The sequence below is a fragment of the Eubalaena glacialis genome, chromosome 9 (assembly GCF_028564815.1).
Source record: "Eubalaena glacialis isolate mEubGla1 chromosome 9, mEubGla1.1.hap2.+ XY, whole genome shotgun sequence".
In the NCBI taxonomy this organism is placed as follows: domain Eukaryota; kingdom Metazoa; phylum Chordata; class Mammalia; order Artiodactyla; family Balaenidae; genus Eubalaena; species Eubalaena glacialis.
In genome coordinates this window covers 43,454,194-43,473,888 of record NC_083724.1, presented here as the reverse complement: position 1 = coordinate 43,473,888, position 19,695 = coordinate 43,454,194, and the positions used below count along the sequence as shown (strand labels likewise).

The window sequence follows — 19,695 nt, the reverse complement described above, 5'->3', positions numbered from 1 at the left end:
AGTTTAAAGCAAATAGTTTTTGAATTATTTATACAAATGTTATTTGTATAAACAAACAGATAACAGAGCTACACAGAAGGTCAGGATGCATTTTTTTGCCTTTTTACAGAACATCAGAGCCTTTTCCTGGAATGTATTTCCTTATAAAACAGCAGCATACCATGTCCTAAACTCTGTCCAAAGCCTAAGTCATTCACAATTAATGTGAAGCCACGAGATTTCTAGTTACTGAGGCAACGATACCGAAGGCCGGATATTCCCAGTGTATAGACTCATCACAAACTTTAAATTTATCTGCTTATATGACACTTCTCCATTAAAAAAAAAAGCTTTTTATTGTGAAATAATTATAGACTCACAAGAAGCTGCAAAAATATTACAGAGAATTCCCCTGTGCCCTTCACCTAATTTCCCCCAATGATAACATCTTATGTGACCATAGTATATTATCAAAACCAGGAATTTGACACTGATCAATACTATTAACTAAACTACAGACCTTATGTGGATTTCACCAATTTTTACACACACACACACATTTTTGGGGGTGTATACTTCTATGAAATTTTATTACATGTAGAGATTCGTGCAATCACCACCGCAATCAGGATACAGAATTGTTCTGTTAGCAAAAAGAAACTTCTGTGTGCTACCCATCCCAATCCTAACCCCTGGCAACCACACATATGTTCTCCATCAGTATAATTTTATCATTTCAAAAGTGTTATATTCCATTCACTTTCCATTCTCTCAAATTGCAAAAATAATTTACAACTTTAAGAATGACATAACTTGATATAACTGATGACAAACAGGTAAAAATGACTGTTCTGCATGGCATCCTCAGGATTTCAAAGAGTCACTATGTTCCCTTTGGCCCTGGAAGGGATGGAGCACAGATATCATTTCAAAACATACAACTGCAAAGTACATACAGAAAGTAACTAACGTGTGAATAAGATTTAAAGAAAAGGTAGAACCATTATAGACTTGGAAGAGATTAGATCTTCAACTCCTTTATGCCCACAGACAAGAGACAGTGAGTTCTGAGACACGTAACAGGGAATGTCTGGTGTGGAGCGTAACTCAGCAAGAGCACAAACACTCAGGTGACGTGACTTACCCAGGATAAAGACTGTCTCGCCCTGGTATTCCCGCCTTAGTACCTAAAAGAGCGCCGGGCAAATAGTACTTAACGATTATTTGCTGAATGGATGGATGATTTCCCATGCTGAGATTTAGTTTTAGCATTATTTAAATATCCTTCTTACTAGTGGTGTTTCCATATCAATGATACTGTTAAATTTGAAATTGAGTATTGAAAGAAAATTTAAGTCTCTAAGATTCATGGGATCATAAAATAGTACAGCTACGTCTGACTTTAACAAAGAAAGAAATTACTGCCTTTTTGGAGCTGTATCAATTCTTTAAGACAAAAAAGTACAATATTAGTCTGGAAATTCCTAATACAAAGCAACTATAATTAGTATTCTAGTGGCCTTGTCCCAAACACATCAATGATTCTTTAGCTGGCAATTAGCTCTCTACTGGCTGATAGAAACCAGCATGATATCTTTAATTATTATAAAAGTGGCTGGGGGACAAAAAGAGGGAGAGGCTGGGAGAATATGGGCTTGAGAGGCAGGAAGGAAATGTAAAAATGGACTGGACTCCAAAATTTTATTGAATATCTTGGCATGGTCTGGGAGTTGCCTGATGGGGTTAACAAGCCCATGTTCTGGGTGTTGGCCTATATCTCATCCTACAGATAAACCAGCTCATGACTCCATAAATGCAAAATCAACTGGGTACTCTGTATAGATGGAGTTTTTTGATTTATGAGCTCTTTGATTTGAAAAAATCGAAATCAATGTACATTTTGAAATCTGCAAGATCATCATTTATTTTTACTACTGTATACAAAAATTTAATTCAGAGGAATCAGAGAACTTCCAATTCACATTGGCAAGCTTGTTTGGAAATAGGCTGCCCAGTAAACCACTTCTACTCACTTCACCCAATCCAGAGGTCAGAACAGAAGGTGGCTAAGTCTTGGACACAAGGTGCTACTGTGTTCTTGTGGGAAGAGAAATCGTGGTTTTCTGTTTGTTGATCTGTTTCTTGAAGATGAACTCAACAGATTACTTGTTGCCACTTCATTTTTAAACATGTGTCCTTGCACAGGAAAATTTAAAGAACCAGCACATGAAGTGGGAGAGTCCCTGTCACACTGCACGTGAGAACCTTGCTAGTCTCTCTCCAATTCAGAAGGGTGAACCGAGCTCTGGGAAAAACACGATGGAGTAACACAGAATCAGGATATACACCTGCGACTGAAAGCCACTGATACGAGTTTAGAGGCTGTCCTAAAAATACTGTCAGTGGTTTCTCTCTGTGAACGCCGGGCACTACTGAGACATTAGCTGAATATCTGAAGCATTCATACGTGCAAGAATATTTTCCCCCTTCATCTTTCTTTTGCTCCTTTTCAATGTAAGCATAGTTCAGACAGTAATAACGGCAACGTAACAATTAACCTATACTGGGCACTTGCTGCTAGCTAGGCTCTGTTCTGTCTGTTCATTGCCCAGGTTTCAACATATTTCAAGGCAAGGAAATGGCCATTAAAGATCCTCATACATTTACAATTTACTGGAAAGTGAACTGCACTTCTTGATTGACATTCTTGTTGTTTTGTTTTAGTTGGATGGTGGAGAGAAAGGCCCACTTCACTTGGAGTAAAAAAGTTAAACTGATCTAGTTTAACAAAAGAAAAAACCGGAAAAGAACTTGTTATCAAGGTCTGCTAGTTGAAACATACATTATCTAGAACCGGAACCAAACCAAACCAAACCTAGAACACCCCAAAACAAGACTAGAAAAACAAAACAGAACAACAACAAACCCCCCCAATCAAACAAAAGACACACAATCTATTTTCTCCTACAGGAAGGTCTGGGCGGCTCAAAAGCTACCCAAAACTGAAGACCTGTTGCAGATAATTTGAGAAACAGGTAAAACGTGCAGGCCACCTAGACTAGCATCTTTCACTGCCAAAGAGAGGCCAGTGTGGAGAGCTTCTGCCTGCACAAGCACCAACCCCACGTGGCCCCCTCACTCTGGGCTTCAGGACTTGGAGGGACTCACAGCACTTTCTGCATTTCACATTTGCTTAGGGAAAAAGGCCACTCTACTGCCTTAGAAATGGAGTTCTAGCATGATAAGACTAGCATATCCTCATTTGTTGATTCTTGTCATATTCTGAGAAGAAGTAATGATGGAATAATCTCTTAACTGAATTGTACTTTCCACTGAAGCACCTCATATTTGGGGGAAAAACGCTGGTGGAATATAGGGGGTGGATGGGTTCATGTTGGATTACTCCATTCATTTAACCTTTAACTAAAAAACACTGAGGTCTGAACAATTTATATTGCAGAGTAAATTCAGAGTTAATTATAGTTATAATTTGTCTTGTAGGAATGATTTTGAGTGGCTGCTGAGGTCATTCTCAGGGTGCTGCTATGGTGACAGGCACAAGGTACATTTCCAAGGCAATGTATGTATAACAAGTGGCTGGCAGTAGCTCTCTCCTGATGTCAGAGAGAGAAAGCTCCATGGTACACACAGGACTTATTTAACTGTCTAGGAGTGAAGACTTATTTAAGATTGTGCTTGAAAATGGGTTTAGTCAAACTCATCTTACTCTAATCCATTCAAGGGAATTTAATGATTTGTCATTGCTTTGAGACTTTCAATAATTGATAACTTCATAATTGACTAAAAAAACCCAAAAAACCTCAATATTTTCCCACAGACATTTGCCCAGTTAGGGCTCTCACACTCCATGGGGTCAAGGACCATGACTCCCTTTGTCCAAGGCTGGTCACCGACACTCAACCAAGGGCCTGGAACACAGCAGATGCTTAACATGGGACCCAAACTAAAACTATTTTATGGAAAACACTGTAGTGGTTAGAAAGGCAGGTTACACCTTCTAGGAGAAAACAACAGAGTATGGGGGTTGTTAGATACCCATCTTTACATAGCTACTTCTCCGGGCTATTACTGGCCCGCATTATGTAAGACCTAAATTCTGAATTCAAATGCCTCTGACGAATATAAAGACAATACAGAAAGGAAAGGCAGTATCCATTTAATTTCATTTAGTAGATGCGCTTCCTGCTCTTCTTTAGGTCCTGGCCACAAAATGATATAATTTGTACATCCGTTTTATGCCTGTCAGTATCAAGCTTTCAGGCCTTGGAATTCACTCTAATCCAGGGCAAACAGAGGGAGCGGTCCCTTATTAACAAACAATTGTGACACAATATCTTTAATGGAAGAAACAGGTTTCTGATGGTTTTCAGGGAAAAGGAAGCCGACAAAAAGACTAGTAAAATTTCCATAATTCCTTTCCTACCATGAAAAAAATGCAGGGTCATCTGAAATTCAACAACCATCTTGATCATGACATTCTGGTAGGTGCTAAGGAAATGAAAATTCCCAGGATATGATCCCTGCCTGCAATCAGTTTACTAACTTGTAGGAAAAAAGGGTGTTATATGAAGAGGAGAAACAGGGGAGTTTATTAGGGAAGGAATGAATGCTTGTATATTTTGGAAAGGGCCATTTTCTGGGAACTTGTTTGAACTGTCTCTAATCCTTGGTGATTATCCACAAAACATCCTTCTCTAGCATGACTGATTTGTAAGAAAGACAAGGAAATCATGTCCATTCGTTTATAACTACACCTTGTAACTGCTAAAGTCTTTATACATTTAACTTCAGTATCACATCTGGCTGCAGAAAAAATAAGAAATTCAGAAATGGGCTATAATCCATTACTTTAAATGATTAAAAATATATGCGATAAGCTTGAATGTCACTAAAACAATATGCTCTAATCAAACTAAATATGGCATTTCTCTTTTGAATGTTTTAAAAAGAGATTTCAATTGTTCCTTAGTTTTTGGCAGTAGTTTGTCAGTAACAGATTTGAGTTGACCTTCAAATTTAATTTATGCTCCAATCTGACATGTAATGAGAACTTATTTTCTTAGATCTTTTTAGAAGTAAAAAGAAAAAGCCCTACTACCTATGACTGGAAGGGTAATTGAAATCTAAGCCAAGAATAACATAGAAATTAGAATCAAGTGGGTTTTTTTTTTTTTTAATGAAGGAAACACGAATAAAATTTAGAGATGACTCAGCAAGTAAACAGTATCATATTACAGCCGGGGTTAAAAAAAATTAATACACGTATTAGGCATACAAGCCTTAGCAATTATACCAAAAGGGGGAAAGCACCCGTGGGTGATAAGTGGAAAAAGAAATCTCTGACATTTGTTCTAAATCCAACCAAACATAGTAAGATGACTGAATACAGCACCTTGGAGCATTTAATGTAACACACTATGGGGTGTATGCTGGGGTTCTTCAACTCCTGTGTAAGAGCCTCTTATCTAGAGGCTGTATTTATCAATATAAGAGAGCTGCAGTTCAAGTCAGATATTAAGATGAAGTTCTAGCACAGAAAATGACTCTGGGTAGAATTTCACATTTTTTATTATTGAAAAGAAGGTTAGAAAAACTAGGTCGACTTCATTAAAAAAATTAAGAAGACCTCCTTGTAAGAGGAGAAGTCTTGGGGGATGTGAAAGCTAGATCATGCCTGAGATCTTATTTGACACTGTCAAAAGCAGTGGAAGCTAAGGAGAAACTAGAAACTTACGGTTACTGTGCAGTTTCTATGTGACCACAAGGATTCAAAGGAAAAAAATACAAGACATTGTCAAAGTGAACTTAAAAAAAAAAAAAAGTGAAAGTAACAGTTCTGCAAAACTGCCGTCCTGAGGGGAGAGTCAAGTACAGGTTTTGATGCCAAGACCCAACTAAGTCCCTCCCTCCTCTGGTGGAGCCCACTGCTCAGATGAGCCTGGCTGGTAACCTGGTTAGGTGCGTTAGCTGCACGAGATTTCCGATTACTCATTATACAAACACTTCCATCTCCTTAAGAGCTCGCTCTGTGGAGGGCAAATCAACTCTCCTTTTTCCTCTTTAACACCTGGTACACCATGATCAGAGTTCAAGGAGGTGCAGCATTTACTACAGAGAATTTGTTCATAAGAAATTATTTGTTTTCAGTACAAAATTCCAGGTTTAAAACACGATCACTTAGTGGTAGCAGGGGGGCTACAATCTCACAGTTTATGAAAGCTACTCAGGGAGAATATTCTGTGGGATAAAACAGAAGAGATCATGCATTTAAATTGTCCTTTGCCAATAAACTAAACCAACCCAGAAAATCAGAATTTTTGAAAGTAAATTAAATAGCTCGTAAAAAGATCCTATATCACTGCATCTAGTAAACAGTTTCAGTATCTTATATATGGATAGTTGATCTGAATGTCTACCGTAAAGAGACCACTAGTGTCAAGTGGGGAAGGAGCGGGGCACCTATGTGTGTGTCAGACAGACTCCAGGGCCAGGGCCACCGCCAGGCTTGGGTCAGAGCAAAAGATTCCCAAGTCTGTTGCCCAAAAAACAAATTAACCTTGTAATTAAGAGCAAAAACAAAACAACAACAGGGGGGAGGGATAAATCAGGAGCTTGGGATGAACATACACACACTACCATATATAAGATAGATAACCAACAAGGACCTACTGTATAGCACAGGGAACTCTACTCAATGCTCTGTGATAACCCATATGAGAAAAGAATCTAAAAAAGAATATATGTATAACTGAATCACTTTGCTGTGCACCTGAAACTAACCCAACACTGTAAATCAACTACACTCCAATAAAATTAAAATATTAAACAACAACAACAAACAACAACAAAACAACAGAAGAGGGTGAGAGACAGAGATCGAGAAGGAAAAGGGAAGGGAGGAAGAGGCCTTTTTCAATTTGCCTGTTTGGCTTTGTTAATTTATTCATCTTTTATATGCTAACTTTCAAAGCTGTTGACTAAGTTTGACACAATTTTTATACTTCTAAAACGTATCAGAAGCATCAGAAGGGTACTTTTTATTCTAGTCTGCTCATCTTGAACTGTAATGACAGTGCTTAATTCATTAATTTACACATATTTATTGAAAATCTGTTGTACGTTCAATTCAAATCACTGTGTGTGTTGGAGAGGGAGGGGGGTTGGCACAGGGAGCTGGTACAAAATACTTAAAATATATATATTTTCTTTGCCTTTAGGGACATCAGGCTACCTGCGAAGCAAAGATAGCACAGATGAATCTATTAAGAAATAATTAAGTGCCAAACTGTGAGGTGCTAACTATGAATGCATTAAGAAGGGAGAGATGATTATGAACTGCAGTCACTAGAGAAATGTGTAGAAAAGTGGGGGATGAGTTACAGCGTGCAGACTGAATGGGACTGGAACAGGCAGAAGAGGGGAGAAAAGAGGGATGGGAAGAAATCAGCAAAGAAACATAATTTACTTATTCTTTTATTATGTTCCTCATTCATTCAACAACTTTCTCTTAAAGCCTGACTGAAAGCTAGGCACTGTGCATAGCACTGGGTGGGAACCACAAAGGAAAAAAAAAAAAAAAAAAGATGTGAATCCTGTCCTCAAGGAGCTCGTGCTCTAGCAATGGCGATAAACATGCTATAAAATAACCATTTTACAGCACAGAAAAGATGTGACTCAGAAGAGAGCTCCCAGTGATGGTAGCCAAGAGTCAGCCATGAGCAAAAGGTCGCTGACTAAAGCAGGTCTCTCACGGTCACGTCTCCTTAACTTGGATATTGTTTCTGTAGGACCAGAACTTTCATTTTAACAAGGATGATCAGGTCTGAGGAGCTGGTCACATTAAACTAATCATAGACCACAATTCTTTAAATCAAGAAGCCATTGTGTTAATGAAGAAGAACATCAGGGTCAGCCCATAAGAGTCCAAAGAGGGCTTGGCAGGTGGGGAGTGAAAATAAAGGAACGGGCCCGATGCAGAAAGCAAGTGTCCTGGGCTCACTTGAGACTGGAGGTGGGGTCATCTCCCAGTCAGGTACGAGTTCTATTAGGCCCCTTTCAAAAGCCGGTCAGCCCTACCTTTGGTTCCACTGACTGTTAAATCCCATCACACTCTCAACCAGCTGCACCAGGCACTACAATGGGGGCAAAAGCCAAGCCACATGAGACACAATCCTTACTCTCAGAGCCAAATCTACTCAGTCAACATTTCTGGTCATTTATGCCATCTTTAGTACTGGACATTCTGTGCCCGGCATTTAGAGGTACTACCAGGGAACACAGTCTATAGAGCTCTCTGACGCTCACCTCCTATCTGAAGTTTTGTTGTGCAAAGAGCTATTGATGGAGTACTGCTGTGGGACTGCAGGCCATCTGTTCTCTCAGTTCTCTAAAAATGAATCTCTGGGTTGATTCAGAGCATCCGAGGCCTAAGGTAGGGTCTATCTAAATGGCAGAAGTGGAAGCAGAGTGCTAGTTGCCTTTTAATATTCAGTCTTCTTCCATGGGAGGGACTTGCAATTTTTTTCTTTTCTTTTTTATGCGAGGTGGGGTGGTTTGAAATCAGATAGTAAGTATTTTAGGCTTTGTGGGCCATTCAGTCTGTTGCAATGACTCAACTCTGCCACTGGGCACAAAACCAGCTTTGGGCAACACATAAACAAATAGGCTTGGCTATGTTCCAACAAAACTTAATTTATAAAGACAGGCAGCAGGTTGAGTTTGGCCTGCGGGTTTTCCAATCCTGTTCTATAGTAATAGCGCCCCTGGTTTCATGTGGGTACAATGTCATCCTGAGTAGACTGTGGGAAGGATTGTAAAGAAGAGGTCAAACTACTGAACGTGCAAACATTCTGCTGAAATATGAGCAAGCAGCAAACTGACAGAGTGAAGCGTCTCCCACATCCACTTTGCCCTTCAAGCAGAGTGAATGAATGACGAGCAGGTGTCAAGGCAAACCCCCTTCCCTACTACATCTCTGTAATGAAGGTTACAGTGGTTAAGTCTTACCACCTCTAACAGCTCCAAGCATTCTGAAAAAGAAATACTAGAGACCAAGTCTTGGAATCATCAGACTTCACTGTGGAAGACAAATACAGGGTATGTTTTATTCTTGCAAAAGGTTATTAGGAGAGGGACTTCCCTGGTGGCGCAGTGGTTAAGAATCCGCCTGCCAATGCAGGGGACATGGGTTCGAGCCCTGGTCCGGGGAGATCCCACATGTCGCCTAAGCCCCTGCACCACAACGACTGAGTCTGCACTCTAGAGTCCGCAAGCCACAACTACTGAAACCTGCATGCCTAGAGCCCTTGCTCCGCAACAAGAGAAGCCACCGCAATGAGAAGCCTGCGCACTGCAACGAAGAGTAGCCCCCGCTCACCGCAACTAGAGAAAGCCTGTGAGCAGCAACGAAGACCCAATGCAGCCATAAATAAATAAATAAATAAAGGTTATTAGGAGATATGGCTCATTAGATAAAAGAAAACAAAAATAGAAGTAAATATGTCACGCGGGTGAAAAAAAGGGCCACTCCATGTTATTACTGTCACTCTTTAAAAAAGAGCAAACATGCAAGATCAATACCCTCTTCTGAGCTCAAGACAGCATTTTTAGTCATTTAACTATATAGAGAATAATCTCTCTGTTCATTATATTTCCAGGTAAATTTGGGGGGTACCAGGTTTCCACTTGACTGCATAGGGTAATGGTTTCTCAGATAAAGGCATTCTACTATTACAGAATCAAAGGATTTCAGAATTAGAAAAGAGTTTAGAGATTACAGAACAGACACCAGTGTCTGAGGCCAGTGAGACTTACGTAGTCAAAAGCTCCACAGGTGAGGAATGGCAGACGCTATTCCACTGAAGGCTGGACTTTGACCCAATGGTCTCACCACACAATGTCTCGTCTGCCTCCAAAAGCCTGCAGTAGGCTTACACTTCTTTTTAATAGTCAGATAATGAGTAAAGTTAGAATGGCTGTGAGAGTTAGAGATAACACACGCCCAGGTTCAAGTATTTGGCTCATGAGTCAGGAACTAATTTAGCAAGGTACTTCTTCAAGAAGGATTCAGCCCCAAAGCAGGCGGATATGCTAACCTACCTCTGAAAATTCATTTTGCATTTAAAATCCAACATTCAAATTCCTTGTGCATTTTTAAATTAAATTAAAAATTTAAGCATGAAGTTAGAAGTAAACTCCAAATTGGACTTATGCCCCAAAGCCAATTTTCATGTACTTTGGATTCATGGGCTGTGGAACATGCGGAAATTTCAAGGTGTCTGATCTACTGAAATCCTTGGAGGGTACTTCAGTAAAGCAAGACTAGGCATTACCTGGTCCCTGAAGGTGAACAAGGATACAGCAGTCTTTTGCCAAAAGCCTGCTGTGTGAGGACTTTTCTCACTATATGCCACGTTGATTGAGATTTGTGTTCTCTGGCTAATGTCAGGGAGCTTTTGCTACTGTAGGCAGTGAACTCATTTGACCTGATGTCTCAGTCTATTAAGGCAGGTGGTGAACCCCAGCCAAAAAAAAAAAAAAAGTAAACCTACAGCCATCTGTTTATTGTACTCTTTATCTAAAGATATTCAGAGGCCTCAGACTTTTTTTAATCAATAACAAAAAGGGTAATAAGGGAATCTACAAAACTCTCCAGCATCTTTTTTAGTCTTTCATTAAATAGAACTGGAAGACTATGCCAAATTAAAGCCAATTGCAAACTTATCCTAAACTGCTTATCCGTCGTCTGGAATTTCCCATCTCCTTGTTTCTACCAGTGGTCCCTGTCCTTTGAGCCATCTGATTGTTTATTATGATCAGCAAGTTGGCTAATCAAAGTAGAAAAAGGAAAGCTCAAATCATTTTAGTGTTCGTATTGGCTCTAGTTTGACTGCAGTAAAAAGTTATTGGATGGAGTATGGGAAAAGGGGTTAAGACTGTAGACTAAAATAAATAATATTTCTCAATTCTGTGTGACCTAGAATATCTTTTATGTTGTATGAACAATTGATATACTGTTAAACATGGCTAAATTTTCTGGATGATAATCAAAACCCTGCTGGGTGTGGTTTCCAGTAAATCGGAACTACCTATAGGCAACATTAATAAAGATTAATAAATAATTTGTATCTTTCATGGTAAGTGATTTATCTAATCACAGCTATTTTATCTATTAGTCTATCATCTATATATCTAACAACTGTCAATTATCTCTCTCCCTCTCTCTCTCATTCATTCAACCATCCATCCATCCATCCATCCATCCTCTGTGAGGCTGGATTTCACAGTGGTTAAAAACTTGGGCTCTGGAGGCAGCAAATCTGATTTCAGTTCCTACTCCTATCACTTACTAATTGTGTGACCGTGAACAAGTCACTCAACCTCTCCGAGACCCTGTTTACTCCTCTGTTTCATAGGGATAATAAGAAATATCTACAGTTTTGCATATAAACGACTAAGCACAGAATCTACCATACAGGAAGTGTTCAGTAAATGGCAGCTATTTTAATAACAGAACTTTCCACATGCCAGACCTTCAAAAAGAGCAGGAAAAAAGACTTAAATGCCTTTAGCTCTGGAACTTCATAGTTCGTCTATAATGGCCAAAGACAGATAGTGCCTACATCACGGTCACTGAAACGGTGGAAATTACCCATCTATGATTTCATGGAACAATCATTTGTGAAGGTCAAACATGAGCCGTCAATGTTAGGCACTGTGGGCAGAGGAGAGAGACACTTCAGTAAACATGATACCAGATACAAAGGAGATTTGTACAAGTGTTAAGATACGTGACAGAGTGACTCACTATCTCTGGTGTTGGGCAAGACTTTCAGAGGGTGTGACTCCTGAATTGGGTCTTGAAGGATAAATAGGAGCTCATCAGATAGAAAAGAAGAGAGGCATGTTTGGCCTCTGTTCTCAGTATTCCTGGCAAGTGGCCTACACTGACTCTCACAACCAGCAGGGTCCTGGAGAGAATTGTTGTTAAGCTGCAAACTTTAAGCAGATGCACATGGCAGGCACGGATTCTCACACGGCTAGAGATTAGGTACCTACATGTTCCCTAAAACTAAATTGAAGAACCACAAGAGAGACAGTCAGTACTCAGGGAGGCTGGTCTTAAATTCAGAAAGATTTCTGTAAGGTGATGATACCGTATAAGAAATTAGGTGCAGAATATCAACAAAGTTTTAAAATTTTAATTATAAAAACAGAAAGAACAACATGCCTCCACATGAAGTACCAGAGGCAGGATAAAATACTAAAAGACACACCAGTGGAATGTACACAAAAGTCAGAAAGGAAAAGGGGTAACAACTATCTTGAATGCAGAAAAAGGAATTATTTTGAGTTACTCTTTGAAAATGAATTCAGTACTGGGAATCAGTGATGCTCAAGATAGGGGACCTACATCCTCCTCAGTACTATCCCCGCAGTTCACGGGGCATTCCCTGGACCACACTGGAGGAACATGTGCAACACAGCAGCAAATGGGTGAATCCAAAAAGCCACTGGTCTTATCTTTGTGCTGGGAAGGTTTTCCTGGCTAAGGAAAAGGAAAATGCCTGGGACTAAGATGGGGAAGAATAAAGTGACTCTAATACTTGGCCTCCCGGCACAATGGGATTAAAGGCAGGCCAGCCAGGCTACTTGGGCCCTGATCTATAATATAAAGAGTGCTGAAACATCCTGGTTAGAGATCAGAAACATGGATGGAGTCAGCTAACTCAGGTTTCCACACACAACTTACATAATTGGCAGGAATAGATTGGTTCTACTCCCTGAAAGTAAACAAGAGTCTTCTAGAGAAAACGAAGGGGAAAAAAACAAAACACCTCCCTAGGTTTCATTTAGCTAAGGTGACCAAATGTCCCTGCTTGACCAGGAGATTCCCAGTTTATGCCTGCTATTTCACTGCAATTATTAATAGTAACCCCTTCCTTCTCAAAATGTCCTGGTTTGGATAAGTTATACAGTCACCATCTATTTAGCCTATGTAACAAGTTACTGTAACGAAAAGACTGAAACATATACCTTTTGGTAGAAAATGTATTTCAGGATGAGCGAATAGCACCAGTGGAGGAGAAAACCTTCTACTTCATAGAAGAATGCCAACAAAGACCAAATGATAAAAGTAGAAAATCATTCTTTTACAAATCCTAATGGAATTATTAAACCAGATAAGACTTACTGATTGGAATTAAAACGATCAGGTGAAGAGTTGATGGGGAACTGGAGATTACACAATGACAAAGTAACACCACACAGATTGCTTTTGGTGGCAGAAGGAAAATATTATAACTTTATAATGGAGGCTGTCAGTGCCCTAACACTGTGGTGAACCTTAACTTACCACTGATGGGTAAACCAGTGTATGACATCACTTAAAGTGTATTCTACTCACAATGGTTAACTGGAATCTAATCAAGTCTTTAAATGCAACTTCCAGTGTGTAGAAAATCCAAGAGATGGAAGAGAAAGTTAAATCATGCTCTGAGGCAGCAATCAGGCCCAATCCAGGTCAATCTTTTCAACATGCCAGTGAAATACAAAGCAGGTCTCTACTAGGTTAAAAGAGACTTAAGGGACATAAAAACCAAATGCAATGTGTAGCCCTAAAATCGACTGACTCTAAAGGACATTTTGGAAGAATCTGGGAAATATGAATATGAACTGGGTATAGAATGATGAAAAGGACTGCTGATTATTTTTAGGTATAATATGGTATTATTTATTATGTAAGCAAATGTCCTATTCTTTCAAAAAGATGCACACTGAAATGTGGGTATAAGGACATATAATTTATTACTTCTGCATAAAGATATGGTTAAAAAAGAAAAAAAGTGCATGTGCATGTACTTATATACCCACACGTACAGTTTAGAAAATCGAGTTCTCCATATCCCCATCAGGGGAAAGTAGAACTGTTTAAAGAATAATCATGTGAAGGGGTTGAGATCAGCCTGTCCCAGGTGCCCCCATATCTTCAGCTCTAACATGAGGGACGTGCCCACAGAGCAGGCGTGTTTTTACGGTAGACGCAGGCTGTGCGACAGAATTCTAAGATGGTGGCTTTCCCAGCATCACAGTGCTAACAGGGGCCTGGAGAAACCGTTGCGGATAGCTCTTTGCTCTAAAGCAACTCGTGGGTACTTGCCTGGGAATGCACAAATCTAAACTGAAGGAATGTCACCAGACATGGTGGGGCTTTGTCTCAAGAACACAACCACAGCAGCCGACCCAGGTGTCCTCAGGGCAAACAGGAATCTCTCAGAGGGCCCATCCCAGGAGCAGGAGGCAAACCATTTCCTAACGGGGAGCCCTAACCCTGGTAAGCAACATCATTATGGGACACTGGTGCTCTGATACCCTAGTCGCAAGACCTCTCTATAGGGAGAACAGATCTAGGTGACAGGTAAAGAATAGAAGAGGCGAGGAGGAGGGGGAGAGACAGGATTTATGATAAAGTAAAAAGACGGGGGTTAGAAATGACGAGAGGTGGAGGATTTATTTGTGAATATAACTTTATAATGGAGGATTTCTTCCTCAGTAAGGACCAGGAGAGGCATCACAATAGCAAAGTGGGAAGTGAAGAGGAGTTAAAGGAGAACCAGAGGTGAGGGCGGAGGGGTAAACCGGTGGACAGCGGAAGACATAATGAGCAGGAACAGGAATGAGGGGTAAAACACAGCAGCAATGTGGGGGAGATGGGTGAAGTCTGACATGGCAAAGGAAACAGAAGGACAGAGGGGGCAGGAAGTAAAAGGAAGACAGCTGGTCAAAGGTTGAGGGGGCAGAATTTGGAACACATAAGAGCTGAATGCATCTTCTTCATCTCTCTACTCACAGGAACTTATACAGTAGGAATTGGGGCGGGGGGGAGAGGGAGGGAGGAAGGGAAGGGGGCCAAGGAAGGCGGGCAGACACAGAAGAGGAAGCCTGAGGACAGGCAGTGTGGAAGGCTCCGTGAAGGCGTGGAAGAAGGCCAAAAGAAGTAGGGAATGAGGAAGCGCTCACTTCAGAGGCACACAGCAGTGGGTATTAGCTTAAACACGACAGACACGGCGTTCCTGAGCGTTCCACGTCACATTTCAGAATTACGTAATTCAGATTTACCTTAGGAATACAAGAACTGTTTTGACCAGGCAACATTTCTGTGGCTGACCTGAATCATAACTTATCTTATACAAATGCCTAGGACTAGGGTAAGAGCATGATCCACTTTACTGCAAAAACAGAGCCAAATAGCTCTTGGATCTTCTCTGCACTGCTGAGCGATGCCAATCAGCCTATGGGGCTCCTTATTCTCCCCATGGTCCTCTTCTCATCCAGAGGGTCATTTCAACATATGAACTGCCCTGAGGCTGCTGAATATTTTCCACCCTTTCTTCTGTCTGCCCAGAACCAATACAAGAGGCAAATGCTGGGTTAACATAATTAATGTAGACAGAAATCTGGCTAAATACTACTAAAAAAATCAATTTTTCAGGCGCCCAATTATCTACATTGCTGACCACATTGATTACACTAATCCAATGATTTCCAGATCTTTACTTTCTTTCTGTTAGGCAAGATTTAATCTAGAGAACTAACAAACCTCTCTAGGATGCAAATCTCTCCCAGGACACATGATTTTGATTGACAGCTCACAAAATAATTTGGGAATGCATGCAAAATTAGACTCCCGCGCAATTTTCATGCAAAGGCAAATCTATCCATCAACATAACAGTGGCTCCCAGAAAGCAGTCAAGGTTCTGTGTCTGGAAACTAGAAACCAGGAAGTCTGATGTTTGCGAAGCCATAATCAAGCACATTTGTTTGCGGTTCTTAATGTGCGTAGGTGTTTTCCAGCATATGAATAAGATCAGAAATTTGCATTAAAAATTATTATTACAAGATTTCAAAGCACAATGAAGTATGTGTTTGAGAATTGCTGGTTTACAATTTGGGGAAAGAGACAGGTTAGTGAATGCAGATTCCTAGAGTCTTCAGCTTGTTTTTCAAACAGGAAACAGTAAAATACTCTCCCTGACTCATGATGCCAGCCCCTTACAATATAGTTTAAATTTATGAGGTTGGCACAAGTTTAATACCTATACTTCCTAACTGTGCAGTTAGAATCAGATAACAATACACACATTACAGAACACAGAAGGTCTCACTGCAGAGCACCTGCACATGAAAGTAAAGAGAAAGATCCAAAGGGCCTCCTGGAGGAATACTTACTATTTGGTAGAGTCAGATAACTGATATTCCCGTCGTCTGTCATAGCATTCCTGGATTCCAGGATCGTTCCATAAACTCTTTATTGCATCTACATACGGATTCTCAAAAGCAGACACCTTCTCCACATCAACTTCTCGAACTAATTGTGCGTGAGCCTGTTTTTAAAAAAAAAAAAAAAAAAAAAAAGTTTTAATCTCCTTTCCATCACTGAAAATTGCCTTTGGTTTGCACATTACATTGTGCACAAGTGAGCTCTTTCCTCATATACTGGTTTTTGAACTGGTTTATAATAATGTAATGCTTCTTTTTTTTTTTTTCCTTAGATAAAACCCAGTCCCAAATCTTTCCCTCTAGAGTAAACCATGAGGCTACCTAAAGTTGACTAGAGGAAAGCAGAGTGTTTGGTTCCCGTCGGAACAATGAGGATGTCATGCTACACATAATGACTGTTTTCAGGTGATGATCATAATCCTAAAACAATTAATGTTATTAAAGGGAAAAAAGAGACACTTATCCCCTCTATGTTTATAGTTTATTATAATCAAACACATAATATACCCAGCCCCGAGTGTTCTCATGGGCTGGGCATTCACTGAGTAGCAGAAGCTCAATCAGACTCCTCAACTAATCAGGGTTAGTTTCTATGGCTCGCTTCTAGGATAGGGGTAAAACCACAGAAGAACAGTTAATATTAACGACTGAATCTGAGCAGCAGTAAGCATGCCTCTCCACTCCCACACCCCTGAATTGCCAATATTTATTTTATAGCTGCCTTATCTATATTATCAGATTGAGGAGGCTATTCAGTTTTTTTTAACAAGGAAAAAGGACTTTGTTATTTTCATTATACAACATTTAGCAGGAAAGAGGTAAAAAGATTTAAAAAAATTTTTCAACAAGATTGAAATCAAAATGTTGTATGGTCAACCCCCAAATTAACCAGAATATATCACTGTCTAACAATCTCAATCAAAATAGGTTTTCATGGGTGTAGTTTACATGTAAATTACATATGCACATAAATATGTAAATCAACAAATAACTAATTATCTTGAAAACTGGAGGCAGATGGCTGATGATTTGTTAAAACAGTCTTGATTTTGTACAGATAAACAAACTTCTGAACTAGGTCAGTGAATGGTTATCTTGATTACATGATGACCCAATTATTCTTTTCATAGAGTTTTAAGCAGATAGAATTTAATAAAGTTAATCCATGTTAGGCCTGTCTGGTTCCCCATCTTTATCTTCCTTCTCATCCTGTAAGAGGGAAGGGCCCCATGTCATTAGACTAATCTTGACTTAGAGAAAGTTTTAAGAAGCCCAACATGCCAAGACTGTAGAGACCACCTTTCTTGCTAGTTCTCCTCTGACCCTGACAGTCAGATCTAGTAAGTGAGAAGCCCTATAGCTCCGCCCTGCACCCCAATCTTGGAAAACGGATCCCTATAGTTGTTTTCTGTACCTAGTCCCTGCCCAGGCAATCTGTCTTATCCCACCATCCTGAAGTCCTGTTCCCAAGTCTCAGACCTCAGGTGGGCCTACCTCAATCACAGTTCCCCATGAGACTCCCCCTTGAAAACAGTATCACTGGCTCCCCAATGAATCCCCAGTGCTGTGCTCCGCCTGGCTCTGTAGCACCTGTTGCTCCGTGTCGACACCAAAGACTGTACTGGTCCCACCTGTTCTGCCATCTACCTGCTCAAGTGGACCTCCTTCAAGCACAAAACACTGGCTGTGGGGCCTCCTGCACTCTGCCCAGCAGGCATGTCTCATACCTTCACAGGTATGCCTGATGTCAAGCTTTGAGCCCGCCTTTCTGCCCTTGCTCACTGAATACAAACAAGTGCTAACTCTTTGTGTCCTGAGATACAACAATGATCACCCATGGTATAATCCTCAATTAGAATCCCCGTGGCTATGTCTGTTTTACAGCATTCTCTAGAGGATTCTGTGCATCTTGGAGGGCAGATGTGGGGCAGGAACAGGGATGTACGGGATGGTCTCCTGCTGGATATACTCTAAAGACATGGTTTTAATCTGACTCCGCTGCTTCTTATGACATTGGATAAGTTGCTTAATCTTGCCAAATATTATCTCTGGTGGGGAACATCCTGCCCCAACAAGCTCATGTGACTTACTATTGTGCTACAATACAGTAGTTGAGTGGTTCTCAAAAGGTGGTACACACACCAGCAGCATCACCTGGGAATGTGATAAAAATGCAAATCCTTCCATCCTACCTCAAACTTTTTGAATAAGAAACTGATTATCAATCTCTGTTTTAACAGGCCCTCTGGATGATTCTGATACATGGAAAAGTTTGAGAACCACTGTGAACTATTAAGCATCACACAGACACTAGTTGTTGTGGTCATAATTAATTGTCTGGCTGGCCAGAAAATTGCTATTGGAAACTAAAGAGAAGGGTCCCAGAAAGGCAACAGTACTCCAAAGCAAGGGGCATTATAAGGGCCAGGAAGCCACAGAAATGAATAAAACAAGCTAGATGTAGGCAATAGGGAGTGATAGGGACTACAGCACACTGAGAAACACACACCCTAATTAAAGAGGACAGCTGCTATTTACCTCCCACTAATTGTTGCCATTGGGATATAGGCCCAGTGTTGCCAGATTTTCCGATTTATCAAGGGAAGCCAAAAGTCTAGATTTTTCCATGAAATAGCCCTAATTTTTATTCTTAGCAATGCTATAAACGATAAAGTATATCTGTGCCTGAGTTGGATCAGGTACCACTCATTTGCTCCTCCATTTACTTCCCTAATAAGATTGACCAGTAACACTATGTCCTACACAGAACCTGGAACACAGTAGCTGGCCACTTAACACACGCTAATAAGTAATTTTGCAGCACTTTCCTACAACAATACTTAGACAAACTATTATACTATCCATAGGGAGAAATGGTTGAGACCTCTCTGAATTGCATAAAAGCTACATGATGATACAGGTTAGTGTAGGCAGTATTTAAAAACTGAATTTGATACTCACTACACTGGGCCAGCCATGTCATCTGGAAGGAGTTCTGTTTCTGTTTCTAGAGAAGGTAACTTATGCCAGAGAAAACAGTTTCAACACAGCAGACACTTTTTACTATGATGATTAAATGTTTACTGAACCCCAATGAAATGCTAGGTAACATAGCAATTAAAGACTTAGATATAGTTACCACAGAGGGGTAGGGGTGGAGTTGGGGGGAACAGTCCATACAGCCGGCAACCAAACAAAGCACAGGATTATGTGCTCCAGGAGTAGAAACGAGGGAACATTTGCATTGCCATCTTTAATTTCAGTTGACTGTAAGGGCATTTAAATAGACAACATCCTCAACAGCTGTATAACCGAAAAGCCTGCTCCTGTAAAATGAGATTACTTTGTTAGAAAACTCCTCCAATTTCCTATCTTGTTCCATCTCTGTTTGCTTTTTCTTACATCTGGAAGGCCTT

The 19,695-nt window shown here is 40.3% G+C and overlaps 1 protein-coding gene across 1 annotated transcript in view; it reads right to left on the bottom strand.

Annotated features, from left to right (window-relative positions):
* GNAQ (G protein subunit alpha q) overlaps positions 1-19,695 on the bottom strand; it is a 280,233-nt gene that overhangs the window by 67,797 nt on the left and 192,741 nt on the right. The window contains exon 3 of the mRNA XM_061200324.1: positions 16,229-16,383. Within this exon, the coding sequence (XP_061056307.1) occupies positions 16,229-16,383 (155 nt within the window). The remainder of the gene's footprint in view (positions 1-16,228; positions 16,384-19,695) is intronic.